Source organism: Nanorana parkeri, unplaced genomic scaffold (assembly GCF_000935625.1).
Source record: "Nanorana parkeri isolate BGI_ZX_2015 unplaced genomic scaffold, ASM93562v1 scaffold1, whole genome shotgun sequence".
NCBI classification, from domain to species: Eukaryota; Metazoa; Chordata; class Amphibia; order Anura; family Dicroglossidae; genus Nanorana; species Nanorana parkeri.
The window spans coordinates 1,085,538-1,108,026 of NW_017306269.1; the positions used below are offsets into that span (position 1 = coordinate 1,085,538).

At 43.5% G+C, this 22,489-nt stretch overlaps 1 protein-coding gene across 1 annotated transcript in view; it reads left to right on the plus strand.

Annotated features, from left to right (window-relative positions):
• USH2A (usherin) overlaps positions 1 to 22,489 on the plus strand; it is a 534,204-nt gene that overhangs the window by 326,039 nt on the left and 185,676 nt on the right. Inside the window, exons 43-44 of the mRNA XM_018556052.1 lie at positions 5,697 to 6,325; positions 21,328 to 21,656. Of these exons, the coding sequence (XP_018411554.1) occupies positions 5,697 to 6,325; positions 21,328 to 21,656 (958 nt within the window). The remainder of the gene's footprint in view (positions 1 to 5,696; positions 6,326 to 21,327; positions 21,657 to 22,489) is intronic.

Consider the following 22,489-nt stretch of genomic DNA (forward strand, 5'->3'; position numbering starts at 1 on the left):
GCTCTCTTTCCTTGTACAGGGTGACTGGTCTTGTCTCTTCCCACTTCTATAATTTTCTGCAGGCAGCCTGTAGTGGGTGGGGCCTGCTGCATCCCTCCCACATCTCTGCTCCCTGCTCATGCTATGTACAGCACAGTTATGATATCAGTGAATCTTTAAACATATTTGGTGCTTACTAAGTGGATTTATATTCTCGGTGCCTATTGAGGAACACAGTTGAATGAAAAAATGTTATGGTGTTCAGCTTTAAAGTAACAGAGACCAAAAAATTAAAACTAAAAGAAGAAAACGAAGGTAAATAAGTATGTTTCACAATGGACAGATAATCGGGACATATTTATGACACTTTTCCCCTTCATTTCAAGTACAGACTTCAAAAGTAGTTGAGCAAAATAGCATGCCATAAAAAAGATAATTTAATTTGCAGAAATGAAGCAATCTCCTTTTATTAATGATGGCAGTCTCGGAATATGAATGATTTTTTTTTTTTTCTTCCTCGTGCTGAGGAATAGAGGAAGAATAGAAAGCGGAACCTTTATCGATAATTAGTTGTACAAATAATTGCTTGGAAGCCGAGGACGATCTGTTATTTTTCTCTTTGCACGCGCTCCAAGCCATGTAGCTGTCATCCTTAGCTGTCTTCCATCCCGCGACAAGACCATTGACAACATGTTATATTCTACATTGATTTTACAGTTAAGGACTTGATGGTGATATATAGGGATTTTAAGAATTCAGCGGAGAGGCTGACTTTTGCCTTTTATCATTCCATTAAAATTTTATAACCATCTTTTTCATGTCATCTCACCCATGAATTCTTACTTTAGAAAGTGATAGCTACCGCCATGAACATAAGTTTTCTCTTGTTCAAAGCTTCTTATTGTATTAGCCAACTAGGTCGGTTACAGGCGCTCCTCGTGTTTTACATAATTGTGTTGACCCGCACGGGAAACTCTTTATGTAAAGTGTGTGTGCGTGCATGCGCACGTGTGTGTGTGTGTGTGTGTGTGGGGGGGGATATTCGCTTGCTATTTAAGACCGCAGGGAATAAAACTGGTGCTTGCTCTTAAGATTAAAGCTGGCCATGGACTTGCTGAACGTGCATGTTTATACATTGAGACGGTACCCCCACCTTCAGCCTTATCTTGTCTAAACACAAGGGGGAAATCCTGTACATCTTTACATCCTTTACCCAACAAAGGATAGCCAAGCAGTGCAAGCAGAGGCTGCAGATCATCTACAAACATGTGATAATTTCCATCTGTGGTTGTCTGTATGGTGTTTATCTTATGTCTGTGGATGCATCTACATTCACACCTGAGCGTTTCGTGAACGCGTGGCAAACAAGCACACGAATGTGCACTTTGACAATCATTTGTGAAACACGTCAAAAACATGAAAAGCACATGCTGTGCCATTTAATGGCACCCCAAATGTGGCAGGGAAGATGCAGGTTTTCCCCTGCATTTGCATATGTTAAAACGCGCAGAAAAGCGGAGGAAAAAACACAGAACATTCTATGTCGAAGATTTTGCTACATGCACTACTTTTTTTGTGTTTGTTGTGCATTCAGGAACCAATTGAAAGCAATGGAGATGCATGGCAAATGCATAAAAAACAAATGTGCACGAGCACAACTCATGTTCCTACTACGCTAAGGTATGAAAGGGGCCTTAGGTCACCTACACACCAGGGCGTAGCAGGATTGCACGCACATTTGCAGGACTTTGATTCCCGCGTTTGGTGCACGTCCCCATTGATCCCCATTGGATATGCTCTAATCACAGAATTTGGCAACATGCATTCTGCGCTTTTTCCTGTGCCTTTGTGTGCATTCTCAAGAGTGTGAACACGCAGGAAAAACACATATGCTGGACCACATGAGGTGCTATTCCGCATTTGTGTATGCATGGTGAACGCACGTCAAAGCGTGTACTTTTGTGCACATTTGACACACATTCACGATATGCCCTGGTGTGAATGGGTACTTAAAGATAACTAGGCTAGATTGGGCAAATGCAAGAATTTTAATATCCAGTCTGAAAGTAGATGGAACGCCACTATACTCTCATTTAGGGTATAAGGCGGTAATGTAATTTTCAATATTTTAAATTATGCAGCTTTTAATAAAATAAAACCTGTTAATTCTGCCATGAAGGTCCTTGTTCAGGTACTTCCTGTTATAGGGTGAAAACACCTGAAATGTGCCAGCTTCAAAACAAATTATATAGGCATGGTCCACTGTTATCACTGTCAGGAAACCTTCCCTAAAGATCACAAGGTCACCTCAAGTCTTATAGTTGTCTCTAGGTCATTTGACTGACATCACAAACTGTACACTCAGGCTGGGGAACAGTATAAGAGATCAGGCAGAAGGCAGGGCAGCAACTATTAGATTTAAAGTGACACTAAACTCAGGATATCCTAGGGTAAATCTTAAAAATGCATTCAAATTCCTTAACTATTAGCAAAAATGTATCTTATTTGTGTATCACTCGGCTGTAGATCTTCAAATCATCTCTGAATTGGTGCTGACACTGTCCTTCCTTCTGGAGGGTGGCTACTTTTTTCCCCATGGTCCCTGTGTGTGTTGTAAAGTAGCCACCGCTCCAAGCACACTCCCGTGATGGACTACAACCTCAGTTCAAATTAGTAAACTAAATGTGAGATTGTAGTCCATCATGGGAGTGAGCTTGGAGCGGTGGCAACTTTACAACACACACAGGGACCATGGGGAACAAAAGTAGCCACCCTCCAGAAGGAAGGACAGTGTCAGCACCAATTCAGAGATGATTGGAGGATCTACAGCCTAGTGCTACACAAATAAGAAACATTTTTGCTAAGAGTTTTTAAGAGTTAACTCCTGAGTTTAGTGTCACTTTAAGTTAGTAGCGAGGGTTCAGCAGTTCAAACCTTTTCACTTTAAAGGGCCACATGACCTAAAAATAAAGTTCATACATTGGTAGTCAGGGGTTGAGTAATTGGCACCGGCAGAATTCTGCTGGTCTCCAAGGAAGGTCATCCACTGTCCACAAGTCATGGCAAAACCTTTCCTTCCGGCACACAGACAATTCCGTATTATATGTGAGCAATATATATAATAAACATTCTTAAATTCCCCACCTGACATATTTTGTTACATTCTAAACCCCCTGACATTTGAAGCTTAAAAAAACTCGGGCCATTTTAAACAATTACCAAATGCAACTATATCTTCTTTTTTTAAGATATACAATAAAATCTATGGCTCTGAGACACACGGGGAAAAAAAGAGAAAAAAAAATCATAAATGTCAAAACTCGCTCTGGGCAACAGATAGGGCTGTGGTGTTTCCCCCTGATCTGCCATAGCAATTTCTTACTTATCAGGATGTGCTTTATAACAATGGCAAATGTTCCAAAATTACAGCTGTTACACTGATCAGTGATCGAGCTAGACTGCTGTTATTGCACCATGTTCTCCTCTTGTACCTAGAGAGCAGTAAAGCTTCGATATAATAAAAGGCACCTGCATTTTAAATGAAATTTCAATTGAAAAACTTAACAGCCCTTCAAATTGCAGAATTTAACGCAGCCCAGTAAAGCTTAAATAACACTTTCCCTTCGCACGTTAAAGCTTTTTTTTTTCTTTCCATTCAAGGTGACTTGATTGTGTCGCGTGGTGAAATTATTTACAATTAAGGAAGCTCTCTGGGGGGCTCCGGAGCGCGTGCCGTTGCGCGGCGCCTATACAGGCATATGGCGGCTGGCTTTCAGTATGCGCTCGAGCTCTTGAACCTTTATGGTAATTGAATCTGTTAGATTGCTGAGTAGAGGAGGCATTAAAACCTGTTAACCCAAAGGTCAGGTGTGTGCGTTGTTTATTTATCAGGGGGCGAGAGAGCGCGATCGGCAGCTTCTGTCACAGTTACCATAAAAAATCACCTACAATATTAACAGGGAGTAGATAAATTGCAAAACATGAGTGGGAATTACAAATAGAGATGCTGGGCTGGAGGAAAATGAATGTACTGTATTGTTCAGAAACAACATACAGTGTATATATTAAATAGAATATTTTTTATGTGGAAGTTGGTTATGGCAAATTTTGGATCTCTAAGCTGATGGCCCTGGGAAGAGATACTCTTTCATTCAAACCTTAATCAGAGCTAGACCCGGAGTCAATGACACCTTCCGAGCATTAAATAGATACCTTTTCCTTTCCTTTTTGGACCTGTGATCACAGCACCTTCCTGGACGAAGTCTTCCAGCACTGATTTAGTTCGTGGCTCTGAGATGTCATGTGACCAAATGCCAAAAGCAAAAATGAATTTGACGCTGGAAGACTTTCCTCTGCCAAGTGCTGTGATTGCAGGTTTGAACAGGGAACATCTAGCTATGTAATGCTTAGCATTGGTCACTGAATAAGGGTTCCACTCAAATCAATTTCTGGATGGGCAATCCAGAAAGAAGAGACGTATCTGCTCCTTCTGGATTGTTAAATATATACTGATGCCCAGTATATAGCCTTTTGTAGGGCTATAGTTCCACAAAGCATCAAAAAATATACTGGACTTACCTGAACACAATCCAATCTTGTCAACCCTTTCCTCTTCATTCTCTAGCCCTGTGTCTTCTTGAGGTGCTTCGACCAACCCAGTGTTGTTCCTAGGGGAGGTGGTGGAGGTGGGTGGCCCACACTGGGTGCCTTCACTTCAAGGGTACGCAGGTGTGTCTACCTTTAACATTCAGAGTGTCAAGAGGGTTCTAGGCGTTAAAGTGTTCTCTGTTTTCGAGCAACCGGAACTGAAAGAAGCAGCAACTGTCAGGCAGAACGATTTCTGCCCGACAGCAAAACTATAGCCCAGGATTGGGTGAAAGTAAACACTGAGCACCAGAGCTGGGAGGTTATTGTTATAGTTACAGCCAACCACAGACCATCAATACTTGGAAGGGGTTGTTATTGTTACATCCAGCCACTAACCACCAATGCTGTGGGGCTATTATTACAGCCGGAAGGGGCATTATTGCAGCCACTTACACCAGTGCTGGGGGTTATTATGACAGCCAATGATAATAGTGCTGGGGGTTACTGATACCGCCAAAGGCACCAATGAGGGGCTAATTTTACTCCCATACTACACGCCATATACTATACTGTGAAGCAACACCCACGTGATTGGGCATGCCTTCAGGTGCTCGTCCCAAGGTGGGCAACGTGCAGCGCAACACATTTGTTCAAAGCATCCCTCCTAACTATTTACAAACCCGGTATATAAATCCTGCATAATAATAATTACTTTTTGGCACATATGCAGCAGATAGCATCTCTGAGCTCCTGGATGTCAGGCAGATTGATATGCTCTCTTCTTAAAGTTGCAGTCATACTTAAAGCTTTTGCTGTTTGCCTTCCATTAGCCAATTCTGCTCACACCCCCAGCATACAGTACATGATATTTCATTTTGCAATTTGTAGTGAAAATAAATTTGATGTATGGGGGGGGGTTAAAAAAATATATTTTTCCGGGTGCACAGTGTGTTAGTTATGCCACTACACCAATCTATTCTCACTGCTCCCCACCTTCTAATCTGGTTTTCACTGACTCCTTCCTCTCCATTATCTATCCAGCTCACTAATTATTGCGGCACCTAGAAGACTACATACTATAAACAGTATTACAATGTATGTGTAGAATCACATTTCTTTGTCTTTCACAGAACCAGGACCTATGAACCCGCCCATTCTCTTCAGTTTGGAATCAAGAACTGTAACAGTCACTTGGCCAAAGCCATCACAACCTAATGGAATTATAACCCATTTTAACATTTACCAAGACGGAAGTCTGCAGGCAGTGGTCCCTGGAAACAGTTCACGGCACATATTTCAAAATGTAATCCCATACACAACCTATCACTTTCAGCTGGAAGCATGCACCTCTGCTGGGTGTTCACTGTCCCAAGAGTCACTGGGTGTGATGACCCCACCAGATGCACCAAGTGGAATTTCACCACTCGATCTCCATTCCGATACTCCGACCTCTGTAATGATCCGCTGGAGGCCACCTCTTCATCCCAATGGTTTAGTTGAAAACATTAGGATTGAGAGAAGACTAAAGGGTACAGATCATGTGTATACCCTGGTAACATTGAATGGACATCACCCCATGCTCTACCTAGATCAAACCAATGGCATTAACCCATGGGAAACCTATGAGTATAGGATTGGCATGACCACTTTTAATGGAGGAAGCAACAGCAGTGAATGGGCTGAAGTTACAACAAGACCTGCTCGCCCCGTGGGTGTTCAACCACCAGAAGTAACTGTGTTTGGTCCATATACTGCAAAGGTATGTTTAAATCTTGGTGTTTGAGGGCACATCATTATTTTTATATTTTTGTCCCATTACCATGAATCCCATTAATTTACACTATACTGTATTTTTATAGACAACTGACCAGCACACCTATACTATGTGGCCAAATGTATGTGACCACGCCACCAAGATATTGTATGTTCAATGAAGGCAAATGTGCTTTTAACCTTATGGCAACAGTTTGGGGAAGGCCTTTTTTTTATGATGAGCATAACTGTGCCCCAGTGCACAAAGCCAGCTCCATAAAGACATGGTTTGATGAGTTTGGTGTGGAGTAATTTCTACACTGAGTTCCTGGTTTTGCACACTTGCTGTGGCCATTATGATGACACCCGCCATTCCTGCTGGATTGTTTTATTTATTTTATAGTATAAAGAATGTAACAGTATTAGCAACAAAACACAAAGGTGAACAAGAACACCTAAAACTCCCAGTTGAATAGGAAGTTGGATATTAAGGCAAGGGGATCACACTTTTGGAGTATGGAGTAAGTCAAATAAGTAAGTCAAGAGCTCCTTTAATAACGAAAATATATTTTTTTGAGTGGACTGACCCAAATCTAGACAAGATTTTTTTTTCTAATCTTAGAAACAGTGGGGAAGGATGAGGACCTTTATTGCCTTTTTATTTCTCTCTTTGTCCATGTTGATAAGATTTCCCTTTACGTCTGTCTGGCTAGTAGGCAGGACAAAGGGAAACCGACCCACTAGGAACAACAACAGCATATACAAATATATTCCTTCCCTACTGTGCTAGACAAATTGTTTTAACTGAAGTATGCATTCCCACGGTGGAAATTTCCCCTCACTTCCTGTTTTATGACTCCTATCAAATTGATCGGTGCTATACTCGTGGAAATGCTCAGATACCAAAACCTGATACTGGCGCTTTAATAATGCAAATGAAGCCACTGCATTAGGTCCCACGCTTGCTGGGGACCTCGTGGCAACCTTCTGGGGAACCTCTGTTTACAGCACTTTTGCCGACCCACACATCTCCCCTCCTGATACCCTCCGCTCGAGACATCAGACTGGTACCTCGAAGAAGAGCAGCAGCACAGAGTGCGCTATGTACAGGTATGGTGCTGCAAAACTGAACTCTACAGCTACTTTAGAAATATTGCTCTCTGTTTCTGTCCTGTGCTTTATTCTGCATTGCTGTATAATGTATTGCTGGGATTGTTCCGTATTGCTGTATAATGTATTGCTGAGATTTGTAGTCCTCTATGGCCGGCGTCATTCTGCATTGCTGTATAATGTATTGCTGAGATTTGTACTCCTCTATAGCTGATGGTATTCAGCATTGCTGTATAATGTATTGCTGGAATTTGTAGTTCTTTATAGCTGATGTCACGTACCTTAGGGGAGTCTGAGTTGACGAGGGCGGCCTCTCTCACAGCTCCGGTCCCGGAGCCCCTGGATTGGTTACAGGGGCGCCGGGGCACAGAGGGGCAAGGGTGCCAGAGGCTAGTTAGCCTGTTGCGTCTGCGAGATGAGATGAAGTGCGTAGATCCGGGCAGGAAGCAGGATGCGGATGCACCGAAGAGGATCCAGAAGGCTTTAGATCTGATGAGCTGAGGAAGCTGGAAGCAGAACACACAAGGCAGAAGGATCGTCAAGCAGGCCGAGGTCATCAACGAGCTAGCAACGTAGTACAAGGGGTGAGGCAGAATCAAGGTCAAAAACAAGCCGGGGTCTTCAGGGAGCAAGCAACAACAGAGAGTAGTCCAAGCCGGGTCAGTAACGGGTAATCAGGATACAGAAAATACAGGAACACAGAACACAGGAAGCTGACGATCTGACAGCATAGGAGGATAGCTGAACACAGCCTTTATAGCCCAGTTGGCGCCAATTGTTCAAATGACACGTCGGCGCGTGCCCGTGCGTACTTTCGCACGTCCATGCAAAGACGCTGCTCCTATTATGGCTCTATGGTCCACAACAGGCGCCTGCGCATGCACAGACAGCGACACTCGAACTCTGTTTTGGCTTTCTGACAGCTGATGGTATTATGCTGCATTTCTATATAATGTATTACTGAGATTTGCAGTCTTTTATATCCTGTGGTATTCTGCAATGCTATATAATGTATTGCAGTCCTTCTACAGCTTGGAGAAAGTGGCAGAGCTACCAGGATCACAGCTGCCACTGGGCCCTGGCACTCCACCACTCTCCTAAAATCATTAGTCTGTATTGTATAAGAAAAACTGTCACATGACGCTACAAAAAAGGTATCAGTAATTAGTATCGGTACTCATACTCAGTCTGAAAAAATGGCTTAGGTGCATCCCAAATAGAAAGTGAACATAATTGTCACAGACAGCTATTGCAAGTTTACAAGGGTTCTAACCCTTTCACAATATATATAAAACTAGGAGGAACATTTTCCCTGGAGTCAGGATGTAATTTAGGAAATGTATTTTTATAAAAGAAAACATAACCCATTCACAGAATTAAAAATAAAGCTGGTTTGTAAGACTACCTAAGAAGTTTTCAATTATTTGCAGAAATCATCAGGGATGAAGCCAGGGAGGGCTGAATAACTACTATTGTTTTGGCTCAAAGACAAACTTAATTCAAGGGAAATTAGTGTAACCAAACAAGAGGGATTTTTGTAGCTTTGAAGCCTCTTTTGTGTAAATACATGCATGGTTCTGCGAATATAGCCTTGTACATGTGCCAAAATCACTGCTACAGTGATCTGATCAGCTGCTCACAAAGCATTTCACATTTTGCGTGAGTGCTGGAGGTTTGTCTTCTGAAGGTGCTTTCAACTTTTGTACATATTTATGAATAGCTGCACTGCAGACTTTTACTGTAAATGTAAAAGTGTAATACCTTATTGTCAGCTTTTTCTGCAGGCACACATGGGAACTTTACATTAAAACATGTGATATAACTAGGCTGGGAGATTTAAAAGATTAATTTTCATTTCCTTTTTAAAAAAATCTTAAAAATGCATTCAAGTACCTTAACCCCTTCAAGTGGGTTCGCATAAATACACGTCATCCCCTAAAAGTGGTTATACAGAGTACACGGCTGCTGCTGTACCTGTGTGCAGCAGCCGTGGGGCCACCACCACTGGGGCCGCCTCTAGTTTACTCGGTCTCCACTGTCCCTCGTGCGGACGGGCTTCCCGTGACAGATCCCCTGGCTTCTCGCCACTGATCTCTCCTCCGATCACTGGACCCGGAAGTGATATGTATTACATCACTTCCGGTGTCACTGTGCACATTCTCCGGCTCTTAGAGCCAGGAGAAGGTCTCTGCTATATCAGCTTCTTTGAGGTCCCTAGGTGACATTAGGGGTCTGACAGACACCTGATGTCTCCATAAAGAGGACCTGTCAGCCCCCTATGTGATTGCAATAAAGTTGAGTGTAAAAAAAAAATGAAAGTAACATATATAAAAAATGCAAACAAAAAAAAATTCCCCCGCTCCCCACGTGCAAGCACATACAATGCAAACATGCGTTGGATGCGCCTACATACAACAACTAAAACTGTGCCACACATGCTACATATCGCCATGAATGTCAGTGGTGAGCAATAATTCTAGGGCCACCAATCACTGTTAACACTAAACTGATGAGCAGTAACAGCTTTTAAAACATCACCTATGGGGAATTTTGGGTATTGGAGTGTTTTGCAGTTTCACGTGCACACACAATTTTAAGGCTTGACATGTTTGGTTTCTACCTACCTGATATGACTCTATCTTTTATATGTTACCAAAAAATTGATATTATATTCTGTTTCTGTGCACTAAATTTCATTTTAGTGTATTGTATCCCAAAATTACTGGTTTGATAAACATTTGCGTAGATACCGTGCGACATAAAAAATTGCAACTAGCATTTTTTTATTCTACATCCGCTGCTTTCAGAAAATATATAATTGTCGGTGTTTTAAGCATTAAATGCTTAAAAACACCGTGTTTTAAGCATTAAATGTAAGGCTGAACAGTATGCACTATAAGGTCACAATACAAAGAGTTGTATTTACAATAATGGCAATGGTGGGCCAGGGCTTTAGAAAGCCAGGCTGAAGGGGGCAACACCAAGAATTGAGAAACTGAGTGCCTGACCATGGGTTGGGCTGGTTGTGACTGGCTCTCCTCATGGGCTGAATTGATTCAGGGGCTCCAGAGGTGTTTAGAAAGACATTACTTAAAGTAGAACTGTGGTCAAATATTTACATATTTTTTTTAACAAGCAGTAAATAAGCTTTAATATAAGTTCTTACAGAGCTCTAGCTACAATCATCCACAAAGTTAGAGGAGAAATATGGGATGAGTGAAATACAGTCATCCCAATAGTTAGAGCCAACATGTGACACTGAAGCTGTCACACATCGGCTCTATAGATAACATCAAGGACTGAGCGATCACATACCACTTTATGATCTTCTCCCTGCACAGAGCAGTGGACCGTCAGTCACCGCTCCCCGCAGGAATTCCCGCCTCCCCTCTACATTCCTCCTGCGCTGAATTGAGGGAGAGACAGGGGAGTGGTGGGCAGAGCTGGTTCTGCCTCGAGAGAGGCAAAACCAGCTGTCAATCAAGTAGTGGGGTGGGTCCTGACAATATTGTCAGGATCCTTCCCGGCTGCAGTGTGGCTCTATGCTGTCAGCATATAGCAGGCAATAGCCCACTATATGCTGAGTTTTGGGTCACAGGAGGACATTTACTAATGTTCTTTTGTGATCCTAAAGAGAACCATGGCTAAAAAAGTTTTGCCCATAGTTCTCCCTTAACAAGAGAAACATTGGAGTCATCCAAGTCTGGCTCTGCACTCTGCTCTCCTCTTCCTTGCTCTGTGTTTACATTAGAGATTAGAAGGCTAGCACTCTGCTAACCAGACTTCCCAACTCTCCCAGACGCTCCGGGAGTCTCCCGCTATTAGATAGCGGCTCATGGCCGCCTGGGAGAGCAACATTTTCTCCCGGAAAGGTTTACTCAGAGTAAATCTTTCCCAGCTCTGTTTGTTTTTTTCTGACATCAGAGCCGCTGGCCGCCGTCAGTCAAAAAAAAAAAAACAAGTTCCGGGAGAGTCCGGCCAATCACAGGGCACCCCACTGCTCCAGAGATCCTCCAATCAAAGAGCTAAACGGTGACCAGGTGACCCCACACACGTGACCAAGAAGTGGTGTGGGGTGCGGCCATATTTGTTTCGGGACCCGGTATGAGATCTCCGGGACCTGATTCTCACATCCATTATCGTTCCCAGTTGGTGTTCGGACTGTTTGCGTCTCCTATCAGCAGTAACAAAACGAAATATCACGCGGAATCCGGGTATGACAAAGAGAGTGCTGGTCCACAGGAAAATGGCCGCCAATCTTTACAGAGGGCTCAATGGCCTCTGGCATCCATTAGAAGTAGTGTTGTGTGGTGACGTCATGGGGTGGAGCCAAAAAGAACGCGGGAAGTTCAGGTATGGATCGGGCAGGGAAGGTGGTCACTACATACATGATTCCTTATAATAGAACATACATGAATAATCATCTGTGATCATGACATGGTACATGTGTGATGTGGCGTGTATAATAGTGCTAGTGTTCGAGTCCTGTGGAGATTGATAAAGAGAACCTATCACATTGAATGCAGACATCCCAACTCTCCCGGACGCTCAGGGAGACTCCCGCTTTTAGATAGGGCTCCCGGCCGCCCGGGAGAGCAACATTTTCTCCCAGAAAGGTTTACTATGCTCAATCGAGCAGAGTAAACCTTTCCCAGCTCCATTTTTTTCTGACATCAGAGCCGCTGGCCGCCATCAGTCAGAAAAAAAAAAAACAACAACAACATAGGAATGCATAGCTACATTCCTATTGGCTATTTCACTTTGCATTAGCAAACTAGCTATTGCACCCGCCCACTGCTGCTGTCAATCAGCAGAGGGGGATCTGAAGTTCTTCATCAGGTCCCCTTCTAGTGATTGACAGCAGCAGAGGACGGGTGCAATAGCTAGCTTGCTATTGGACATTGCAAATTGAAATAGCCAATAGGAATTTAGATATGCATTCCTATGGTGGGTTTTCTTTTTTTTTATTCTGACCGCAGCAACTGTCAGAATATTTAAAAAAAACAGCAGATAGCAAAGAAGCTATAGCTTCCTCTGCTATCTGCCACCATTTCAGCGGGGTGCTCTAACAACCCCCCCCACACACACACACACGGATGGGGGGGGGTTCAGAGGGCATCTCCCTGAAATGAGAAGGGAACCTCCCTGAAATTGCTTTTTTCAGGTTGGGATCCCTGGCTAACCCACTGCTTGAAAAGGGGAGCAGGGGAAGCGGAGCTTCTTGAATTAAATTGACAGTACTTTCTGCTGTGAACTTTGACCATGAATGAAGCTCTAACGTGGCTGCTGCTACAGAGGTCAGCTTGTTGTAAAGCTTCTTGTTGAGAATTTCTAAAGATTTATTCATAGATTTACTAAAGTACCATCCAAACAAGCTGCACAAGCTTCAAGGACTTTCTTCACACCCGCAAGTGACAACACTGTGGGGGGTCAGTCACCAAGCATCCGTGCTGTCACTGATGAGAGAGCAAAAAAATGTGAGTGTGCGCATCTTGGGAGTGAGGCAGTTAAATCTGAACTCTGGTAAAGAGATGCTCCAGGGACCGGTCTAAGGTCTCGTTCACACCTAGGCGTATTGCATATGCGCGCCTGTCGCATATGCGACAGACTTCGTGGTAAAAAAGTTGCGCGACCGTCGCGCGTTTCCGAAGGTTACTTGGCTGTATCCCAATGGAAACGCGCAACAAAACGGCCCAAAGTAGTACATGTACCTTTTCAGGCGTGGGCCGTTTTGTAGCGCGTTAGGGACGGGCGGAAATACGCCAAGGTGGGAACGAGACCATTGAATACAATGGGATTTATATTTTTGAGCGTTTTGTAGAGCGTTCGTCGAGCGTAGAACACGTTCAGGTGTGAGTATATTCGAGGGTAGCCCTACTGCAAGGGTTAAGAGTTCTGCTTGAATACATTGCTGACCAGCAAAGATGATGATCAGAAGTTCGGATTTCGCTTGCTGTATACATATTGACTCTGAAACTGGAGGATCAGCATGACGGCCACAGGAGTAGTATTTCCAGATGGTAATGATCAATAGCCACCTCTGTAGTTCTCTAATGACAGGTTTGCTTTTATTTGTATAAATTACCCATCACCTGACAAAACTGTAGGACGTCTTATTGGCTCTGTTATGTAGTTTAAATATCTGTTTTATGTATCCACAAATCCCATGCAGCATACCAACGCCGAGGATAGAGACTTGCTTTGTGCTTTTAATGACCCTTATTAAATTCAAACGGATGTCTACAGGCTTTTACAACATCAGTGCTCGAGTGAAGGCCATCAATTTGCAGCTGTCTCTCCAGGTTCTGTGATTAATTTATGGCCATTAAATGGACACAAATATTTGTCATTATGGTAAATTTAGTGTAGGGCATAACACCACCCATTTTGTCATGTTATTCGCCGCTAATTACGTGTGTATCATAATCATGTGATGGTGCCCACGTTGCATACAGATTGGATGTGGCAAGAGCTAAGCCAAGTGTTCGAATGGCATTTTCCTCTAAGAATGTAACTTACTCAAGGGGGATTCTAAGCTTAAGGCAGAACTCCAGGGGGAAATTATCAACCCTTGAAGGGGGGCTACCCCTGCCCTGCAAATTTAAATGCTCGTTTTGGTCTAGGGAGGAAAATTAAAAAAGTTATACTCACCTGCTCTTCTGAGTCGGCTTGCTCTTAGACTGATACCTGGAGCGGAGAGAGGTGAGCGCCAACCAATAGGGTAGTGGGGATCAGGTACGTGAAAGACCTTTACATAGCTCCCCTAGAAATTAAGAAGCAGGTCACCCCACTGCACTGTTTCTTGTTTCCCCAGACACAGGCCTTATGACTCATTCACACCACATCCAGATCATCTCGAGACCAGACCAGATTGTTTTCGGACCCAAAATGCATCCTGATGTATCCCTATGCTATTCCTGGCCTCTGTTCACACCAGTGCAGTCCATTCCAGATCAGAAAAATACTGCAGTCTCATTTTGTCTGGTCTGAAATGCACTGGAACTACATGCAGGTTCACACCATTTCCCGGACCAAATCTTGTCTAGCAAATAGTGTGAACCTGCCCTAAAAGTTGACCTGATGCACTGCATGTGCAAAGAACAAGGCAGCCATCAGACATTTTGGGGCCCCTTACAGAGCTTTAGGTCTGGGCCCCCCTTCCCCACCGCTGCACCCTATCGCCGCCACACTGAGCCAGTCACATCAGTCTCTGTATAGAGGAGCTGACACTCTAATGCCCCCCCCCAGTCACATCAGTCTCTGTACAGAGGAGCTTACACTCTAATGCAGAATGGCACCGCTTGTAGGGGGACTACAAATCCCAGCAATACATTTATTCAGCAATGCAGAACAGTATATGAATTGGAGTCTGGGCTTAGTGACGCGCTTGACTCCGGTATACACCAAGGTATACACCAAGATGGCAGCGCCCACATGTTCCAGTTCTGCGATCTTGGTGTATACCAAGATATACTCCGAAATAGCAGCATGCGCAGAGCACGCTAGCGGCTGATATGGCCGCCGCTCGATCTGCAATTTCTTTGTTCGGATTCGGAGGCTCATTGCCTCTGAATTCAAAACAGCATTAAAATTAGTTTCCTTTGACGAAACAAATAATTTTTGTTTTCCATTTTCATTTGTTTCGTCTGAACCAAATTTGTTTGCCCCGCACACGTCTATTACAAACCACAGCAAGCCATATCATCTGACTAGTATACAGCAGATACGCATAAAACATAACACAAAATCAAAATTACACAGGCTGTAAAATCTAAAAAAAAAGAAAAGTAGTCGCCCCAACAACCAATCAGATATTTGCATAAACCCAATCTGCCCCTATACAGGATACATTTTATACCAGTGCCAATAAAATTTAAAAGCCAAAGAGTTCTCACCAGGGTCAGATGCGGGCACCATTTTTTCAGTGGGGGGCCCGGGACCAGATCTCAGTGGGTCCCACAGCCTCGGGCCCTGCAGCCCTTCCCCCGCTACCTCTGGGATCTCGCCTGCGCCACAGTCAGACTAGGATAGTGATGGCGAATGTTTTTGAAAGTATCACTGCCAAACATTTATACACTCATTAAAACACACAAATCACGCGCTCATCAACCACTTGCTGTCCAGAGCAATTTCTTACATTTGCACACACGATAAAATCTGAATTTTTGGCTAGAAAACATCTTCAGACCCCTCAAACAATTATATATTTTCTGAAATCAGAGGCCCTGTAGAATAAAAACATACTAGATGCAAGTTTTTATGTTTATCTTGATTGATCATCAATCAAGCATTTTTAGGCTGAATTACACTAAAATGAAATTTAGTGCTCAGAAAGAGAATATAATGGCTAATTTTTTGGTAAAATATAAAAGTTGGGGTCATGCCGGGCAAATAGATACCAAACATGTCAAGCCTTAAAATTGCGTGAATCTGTGAAACCGCAAAAAACTACAAACCAAAATTTCCCATAGGCGACGCTTTAAATGCGTTTATGGCTCATCAGTTTAGCGCTATCAGTGACTTTTGTTTTTGCACGTAGGCACATACAACACGTGCTTGCGTTGTATGTGCGTGGACATGGGGAGTGGGGGACCTTAACTGCTTGCCGTCCGCCTGTTGTGAAAAAATGGACGGACAGCAAACTCACATGGGCGGGTTGCCGTAATTAGATGGCTTTTTTTCTGCTCGCACACGCCCCCTAGCGCGCGCACGGGCAGAAAAAACCTGTCCGTTTTGAGCAGCCGTTATGGGCTGATTGACATACAAACGATCGGCGGCTCTATAGCCGCCAATCGCTTGTATCTTGTGGCTGCATGCCCCCCTCCCCTCCTAGAGTGCCACCACCCCCCTCCTGCACCTTCAATCCCGGGATCCGCTACCCCATCTGCGGCCTGGGACCAGCTCGGGAGGGTGTCAGGAGGTAAGATGGGAGGGAGATCAGCATCCGCGTAGTGTGAATGCGGCAATGATGTGTATTATATCACTTCCGCATTCTCCATTCAGTCATCTGGCTGCTATAGCCAGAGAGAAGAAGCTGAGGAAGCAGATCTCGGCTTCATCAGCTTCTTTGGGGGTCCCTAGGTGACATTAGGGGTCTTAGAGACCTCTTATGTGTTCTTGGTATAACCACTTCCAGCGGAGGACGTACATTTACGTGAACCCGCGGGAAGTGGTTAAAAAAAAACACACACACACGTAATGAAACAAACACACACCTTAAAAAAAAACACACGCACTCTCACACAACTATTAAATATGCACAGCACAACTCAGGTGAGGATTTGAAGTGTGCGGGCCCCGGTTTCCTCCGGTGATGCAGGAGTCCAGCCAACTCCACTTACCAACGACCTGTACGGCCGATGCTCATGTAAGGTTATTGGGCCCCTGAGGGGCCCGTGCCCCTTACATGAGTATCGGCGGTACCCCACTGATGGCGGCCCTGGCAAAGAACAACTTCAAGGCATAGAGAACCTGACAGTACTTGTAAACTTTGAAATCTAAAAAGTCCTGCCGTAGATCAGCCATCTTGAGGTACCTTCTATGGCTGTTTAACCAGATAATGACAGCTGCACATCATCTCTGAGTCTGGACTGGTTTCCTAAAAATGACACCATGTCTATGTCTTTCAGCATGGCCTCTTGTAGTCTCAATCAGGGCACATGGGTGAAAACATCAGAGAGCAATTTGGAAGACATTTGTCTCCCCATAACAGCAACTCTCTGAAAATTAGATTTTAGAGATTTAGTTTGAATCCATTTTAAAGAGGAACTCCAGCTCTTATTTATGCAAAGTCATTCCAAACCCAACCGCCAGCATGCAAAACTCTCCACGATTTATTTATTTATTTTTTAACCACTTGCCGTCCGCCCGTTGTAAAAAAACGGACGGACGGCACTGCAGCATTGGTGGGTTGCCGTCTCCAGACGGCATTTTTTTTCCTGCGGGCGAGCACGGGCAGAAAAGACCCGACCAATGCAAACGTTACCGGGTGTTTCACATATAGACGATCGGCGGCTCCATAGCCCGCCGATCGTCTATATATGCTCTCATTTTTTTAGGGACATCAATCACTGATAACACTAAACTGACGAGCGGTAACAGCTTTTAACGCTTCGCCTATGGCCAATTTTGGGTATTATCGTTTTTTGAGGTTTCGCGCGCGCACGCAATTTTAAGGCTTGACATGTTTGGTGTCTTTTTACCCGACATGACCCCGTCTTTTATATTCTACCACAACATTGGGTAATAATAAATGTTTTATCATTTAATATAGGGGAAACTGTTTTTTTTTTTAAATTTCGGTAATTTTTCCTTAATATAGTAAAAAAATAAAAACCCCAGTGGTGAATAAATACCACCAAAAGAAAGCTCTATCTGTCCCCAAAAAAGGATATAAAATTCATTTCAGTACAGCGCTGCATGACAGAATAAATGTCAGTCAAAGTACCGCAGCGCTGAATACTGAAAAATGGCCTGGATGGGAAGGGGGTTTAACACCGCGGATGTCAACTGGTTAATAAAATAGACAATGGAACGACATGTTTAAGAAAAGGAGAGCAATGCAAATAGAGAGTGGCAAAGTAGGGGAAAAAAAGATAATGATCTCTTGGAATTTAAAAGCTGCTTTCATTATTACAAAAATCAATGAAAAGGCACTAAAAGTGATCTTGACGTCTTTCGTGCCATCATTAGAACTTCATCAAAAGCTTTATAGAAAAGGTAGGCAGGAGTCCAGGTATATAAAGGTAGAAGATGCATTAAATTCACATACATTCATCATCAGCGAACACTGAATACTCTACAGAGGGGTGGGCAGAACCAAGGGTAATAAAGAGATTCAGATGCACTATTGACATTTATTTATTACAGGTATGTGTATAGTGCCAACAATTTACACAGCTCTTTACATAGTTGCACATTCACATCATTCCCTGCCCTCAAGGTGCTTACAATCTATGGTCCCTATCTCACATATGAGGGCCATTTTAGACTGGAGTCAATTAACCTACCAGCATGTCTTTGGAGTGTGGAAGGAAACCAGAGTACCCAGAGAAATCCCACAAGCACAGGGAGAACATGTAAACTTCTTGCAGATAGTGTCCTGGCCCAGATTTGAACCAGGGAACCTCAGTACTGCAAGGCAGAAGTACTAACCATTATGCCATTGTCTTTTTAACATGCAAACTCCTTGCAAATAGTGATCTGACCTGGATTTGAACCAGGAACCCTCGGTGCTGCAAGGCAGAAGTGCTAACCACTAAGCCACTGTGCCATAAATCAGGTATCTTTAAAGTATTCCGAAAGCCAGATTTTTTTTTTTCCAGTTTTGGGTAGAGCGGGAAAGTGATTTTTGCCACCTATTTCCTTGCTGGGAGGATTCTTCCACAACTTTGTTCTGGTAAGTATTGTCAACAAGACAGAAAGTGATGGAAAATCCAACTTTTTATAGTTGCCACCACAACAGGAATATAGGGGAGGTCTTCCAATGGGGACATCTGTTCTGGTGACAACTGTCTAAGTTCCAGTTCACACCTGAGCAATTTTTTTGCACATTTTGAGAAGCCTCACAACACTCAGCAAGAAGATTTCCAGCCCATTCACACCCAAGTGATGTGATAAGCTTGTTGCACCAAAAAGTACAAGCGTCGCTTTTGGGAAATCATTGCACCTTTTTGGCCCTGTAGACTTTCACGGGAGCAACTGAGAATGAGTGAAACAAGGTTTTCCTGTGTTTCTGTATGCAACAGAGGCAGACAATGGCTGGTTGTCTTTTTTCCAACCTTGTCTATTATTATTATTATATTCTTATTATGTAGTGCTAACCACCGTAGGAGCCGCTGGTTGCCCAGTTCATTTCTTGTCTGTCTAGGGCATGACCTTCAGCTGCCCGCCCAATAGCACTAACCACCCTTCTTCTGGTGCCCATAAACTGATGTCCACTCCAGTAGTAAAATGCTGAGTAAATGATTTATTGAACATCTTCACTGGGGAGAGGGGGGAGAGGGATTCTATGTGTCCAGGGTGACCAACAGAAGCTCCAGACTCACCAGACTGTGTAGATGTATCAGTGTAGATCCACCTGGGAGACAGCGGACAGCCATTGATGTAACAAACAGACAGGATGGATGCAGATCCTCAACCAGGAAAGACACCGACAATGCTCCTGAAGTCCACTTAGTTCCAGGGTACTTCAAGGGCCTGCCCTGGTCCCGGTTCTCTTCCTCTTTCAGCACCCCAGGCCTCCCCCATGTTGGAGGCCTCAGGGAAACCTCTTCCCTCACACCAGCCCATGCCTACCCCCCAGGGCCTCAGGCCCAGCCTGGGGGGCAGGCTGAACAGGACCCAGCCCTAATCCACGACTGGTCCCGGCTAGTCTGAGCATATGGCAAATCCCACCAGCATATGTACTCTATCCCAGCATGCACCAGTGGCTGAGAGAAGCCCAGTGATTGGCTGCTGTACTGTACATACATTACAGTGCCTCTCATTGGCTGTCCCACACATGACAAAGTCAAACTCCGCCAAGGGGGGTACAGGCAATGCAAAACACCTGTGATTAACCATATAATTGCCACTATAAATCCAGCCAGGCTGACTACAGCCCTGGCTATAACTAAATGTCTAGTAGCCACATCACAGAAGGTGATGGGGGCTACACTTATTATTATTATACAGGATTTATATTGCGCCAACAGTTTGTGCAGCGCTTTATAATATAAGGAGGACATTACCTTTACAATACAAAGCAAGGCAAGCAAGGAGGGCCCTGCTTACAATCTAACTATGTAGCTATGTGCAGTTGACAAGGAGAGCAGTAGTACTGAGAACCAAAAAAAGAATACAAAAAAAAAAGTGTTTTATTTGGAAAATAATTGACATTTGTTTCTCGTACACAGCTCTTTGACAATCTGAATGACGTCTAGTTAAGGTTTACATCTACATTAAACTAAACTGGCTTGCCATGTGCTCTTGATGGCCCTTTAAATCCTTATTAAGGGATTACTTAATAATACAGGTTGTGCTTTATAATTGGCTAATGTGTTTATTAACATCAATTTACCACCATGCGTGACCTTTCCCCGCGCAGTTCATGCGGCGGCATCTTGTAACACATCTGCACAGCGGCGAGGTGAAAGCGTCCAACTCTATTAGCTCCGGAATTACCACGGGCAAGATATCTGCGCTCACGTCTTAATCACCAATAGCGATGTTTCCCAAGGTTACTATACAATGACTCCTCTGTAATACATAATTATGCCTCATAAGTATCATGGCGTGTTTTTGTCAAGGAAAATAAGACGGCACGATCGCTTTCCTCTCTCTCTGCGTTTGAACAATAGCCGCCTCTCGAGCGTAAACGCTGATCTCTGAGTCAATGAACAAAACTGCTTAGGCTGCTGTGAATACACTGTCTTATGGGCTCGGCTGCTTCCACGCTTTGCAATGCCAATCTGCAGCCTAAAAGCCCACGAGCCTTAGGAGAGGCACAGAGCGTGGCTGTGTGTACTTTACCAATTCACTGCACGCCATCTTTAAACATCGTCCTTGAAGTGATGGAGGTTCAAAGCGCAGTTTAATCTCGCAGTGCTTAAAGGGGACCTGTCAGAAAAACTGATTGATGGTTTATTTTATTAACGTGAATCAAAAGCCAAAACAAGTATTTTTTTTGTTTTGGATAAAGTAGGGAATTGTTAGGACCTCTGTCGGGTTTTTATTGCTGATTTGGGAGATTCACTCTCTGTTTTTTTGGTCTTGGTGACCTGAACTCAAAAATTGAAGATATGCTATGTTGGATGATCCTCTGTCTTTATTCAACCGTACCTAACTATATAGTGACCATCTAAAAATGCATTGTAATGGCTTCTTTTACTTTTCTTTGTATGCCATTTCTCTTTTCAGATCACATGGAAAGTTCCATTGTTACCAAATGGAGAAATATTAAGCTATGAAATCCGCATGCCAGAGCCTAAAGTTGTCATTACTGATACTGCGCTATTAAGCTACACAATGACAAATCTTATCCCGTACACCAACTACTCTGTAACAGTGGTGGCCTGCTCTGGAGGAGGGTCATATCTCGGGGGATGTACTGAAAGTCAACCCACATTGGTTACCACTCAGCCTGCACCACCAGAGGGTGTAGGCCCTCTCTCCGTGTTGCCTGTCAGTGAGACATTCATTGCTGTTTCCTGGCAGCCTCCTTCAAGGCCTAATGGACCAGATGTAAGGTAATGCCAGGTACTTACTGTATGTGTTATAGACCATGAGGAAAGCCACATTTCCATGTAGAATCAGAAAATAATGGGTTAAAGGTTTTAAAGAAAAACTCCACCGTATGTACTGTTACCTGAACAGCTTTGAAGTTCTAATGTTCCTGTGTGTCCTAGGTTGTCAGTCCCCGGTTTAATTTTAGTTTGTGCTTTGCAGATTTGTGCATTATATTTTATCAAAGCCTAGAAACAAATATTAATTAAACAAATAAGGGTTTGAGGTCCCCTACTAAACAAGTGCTGCAGGACTAACTTAGGAATCATAGGGCACCAGCTTATGACTCATGCCTGAAAAGTGTGTTAAATGTAACATTCCTGGTTGTCTACTAAGCATGATTGAAACTGAGATTTTTCAATTTAAGCAAAAATCTGAACGTTTTTCACAATTTTGCCATTTTGGCAACATGCATTGGAGTCTATAAGGAAAAAGAAATGAAAGTGGTTTATGGTGTTTTTAGGGTACCGTGGGCTTTAAATAGCTTCAATGAAGCACCCGTCTATTTTTTAAACTATTTAAAATGTATTTTACACTATTATTGTTATTATTATTATTTATTTATGAGTACCATCTTTTTTTAAAGAAAAGTTGTCAATGCCATAGCTTGGCTTAGCTGACCAGGCGTTTACATGGCTTTGTTTATCTGTTTTGTTTAAAGGAGAACTATGGGGTTAAGTCTTTTCCCCATAGTTCTCCTTAGTGTAACGGGAGGACACAAACTAGTGTCCTCCCATCACCCTAGGCTCAGTATACCGCAAGCTATACTGAGACGCCGCAGTATACCGCGAGCTGC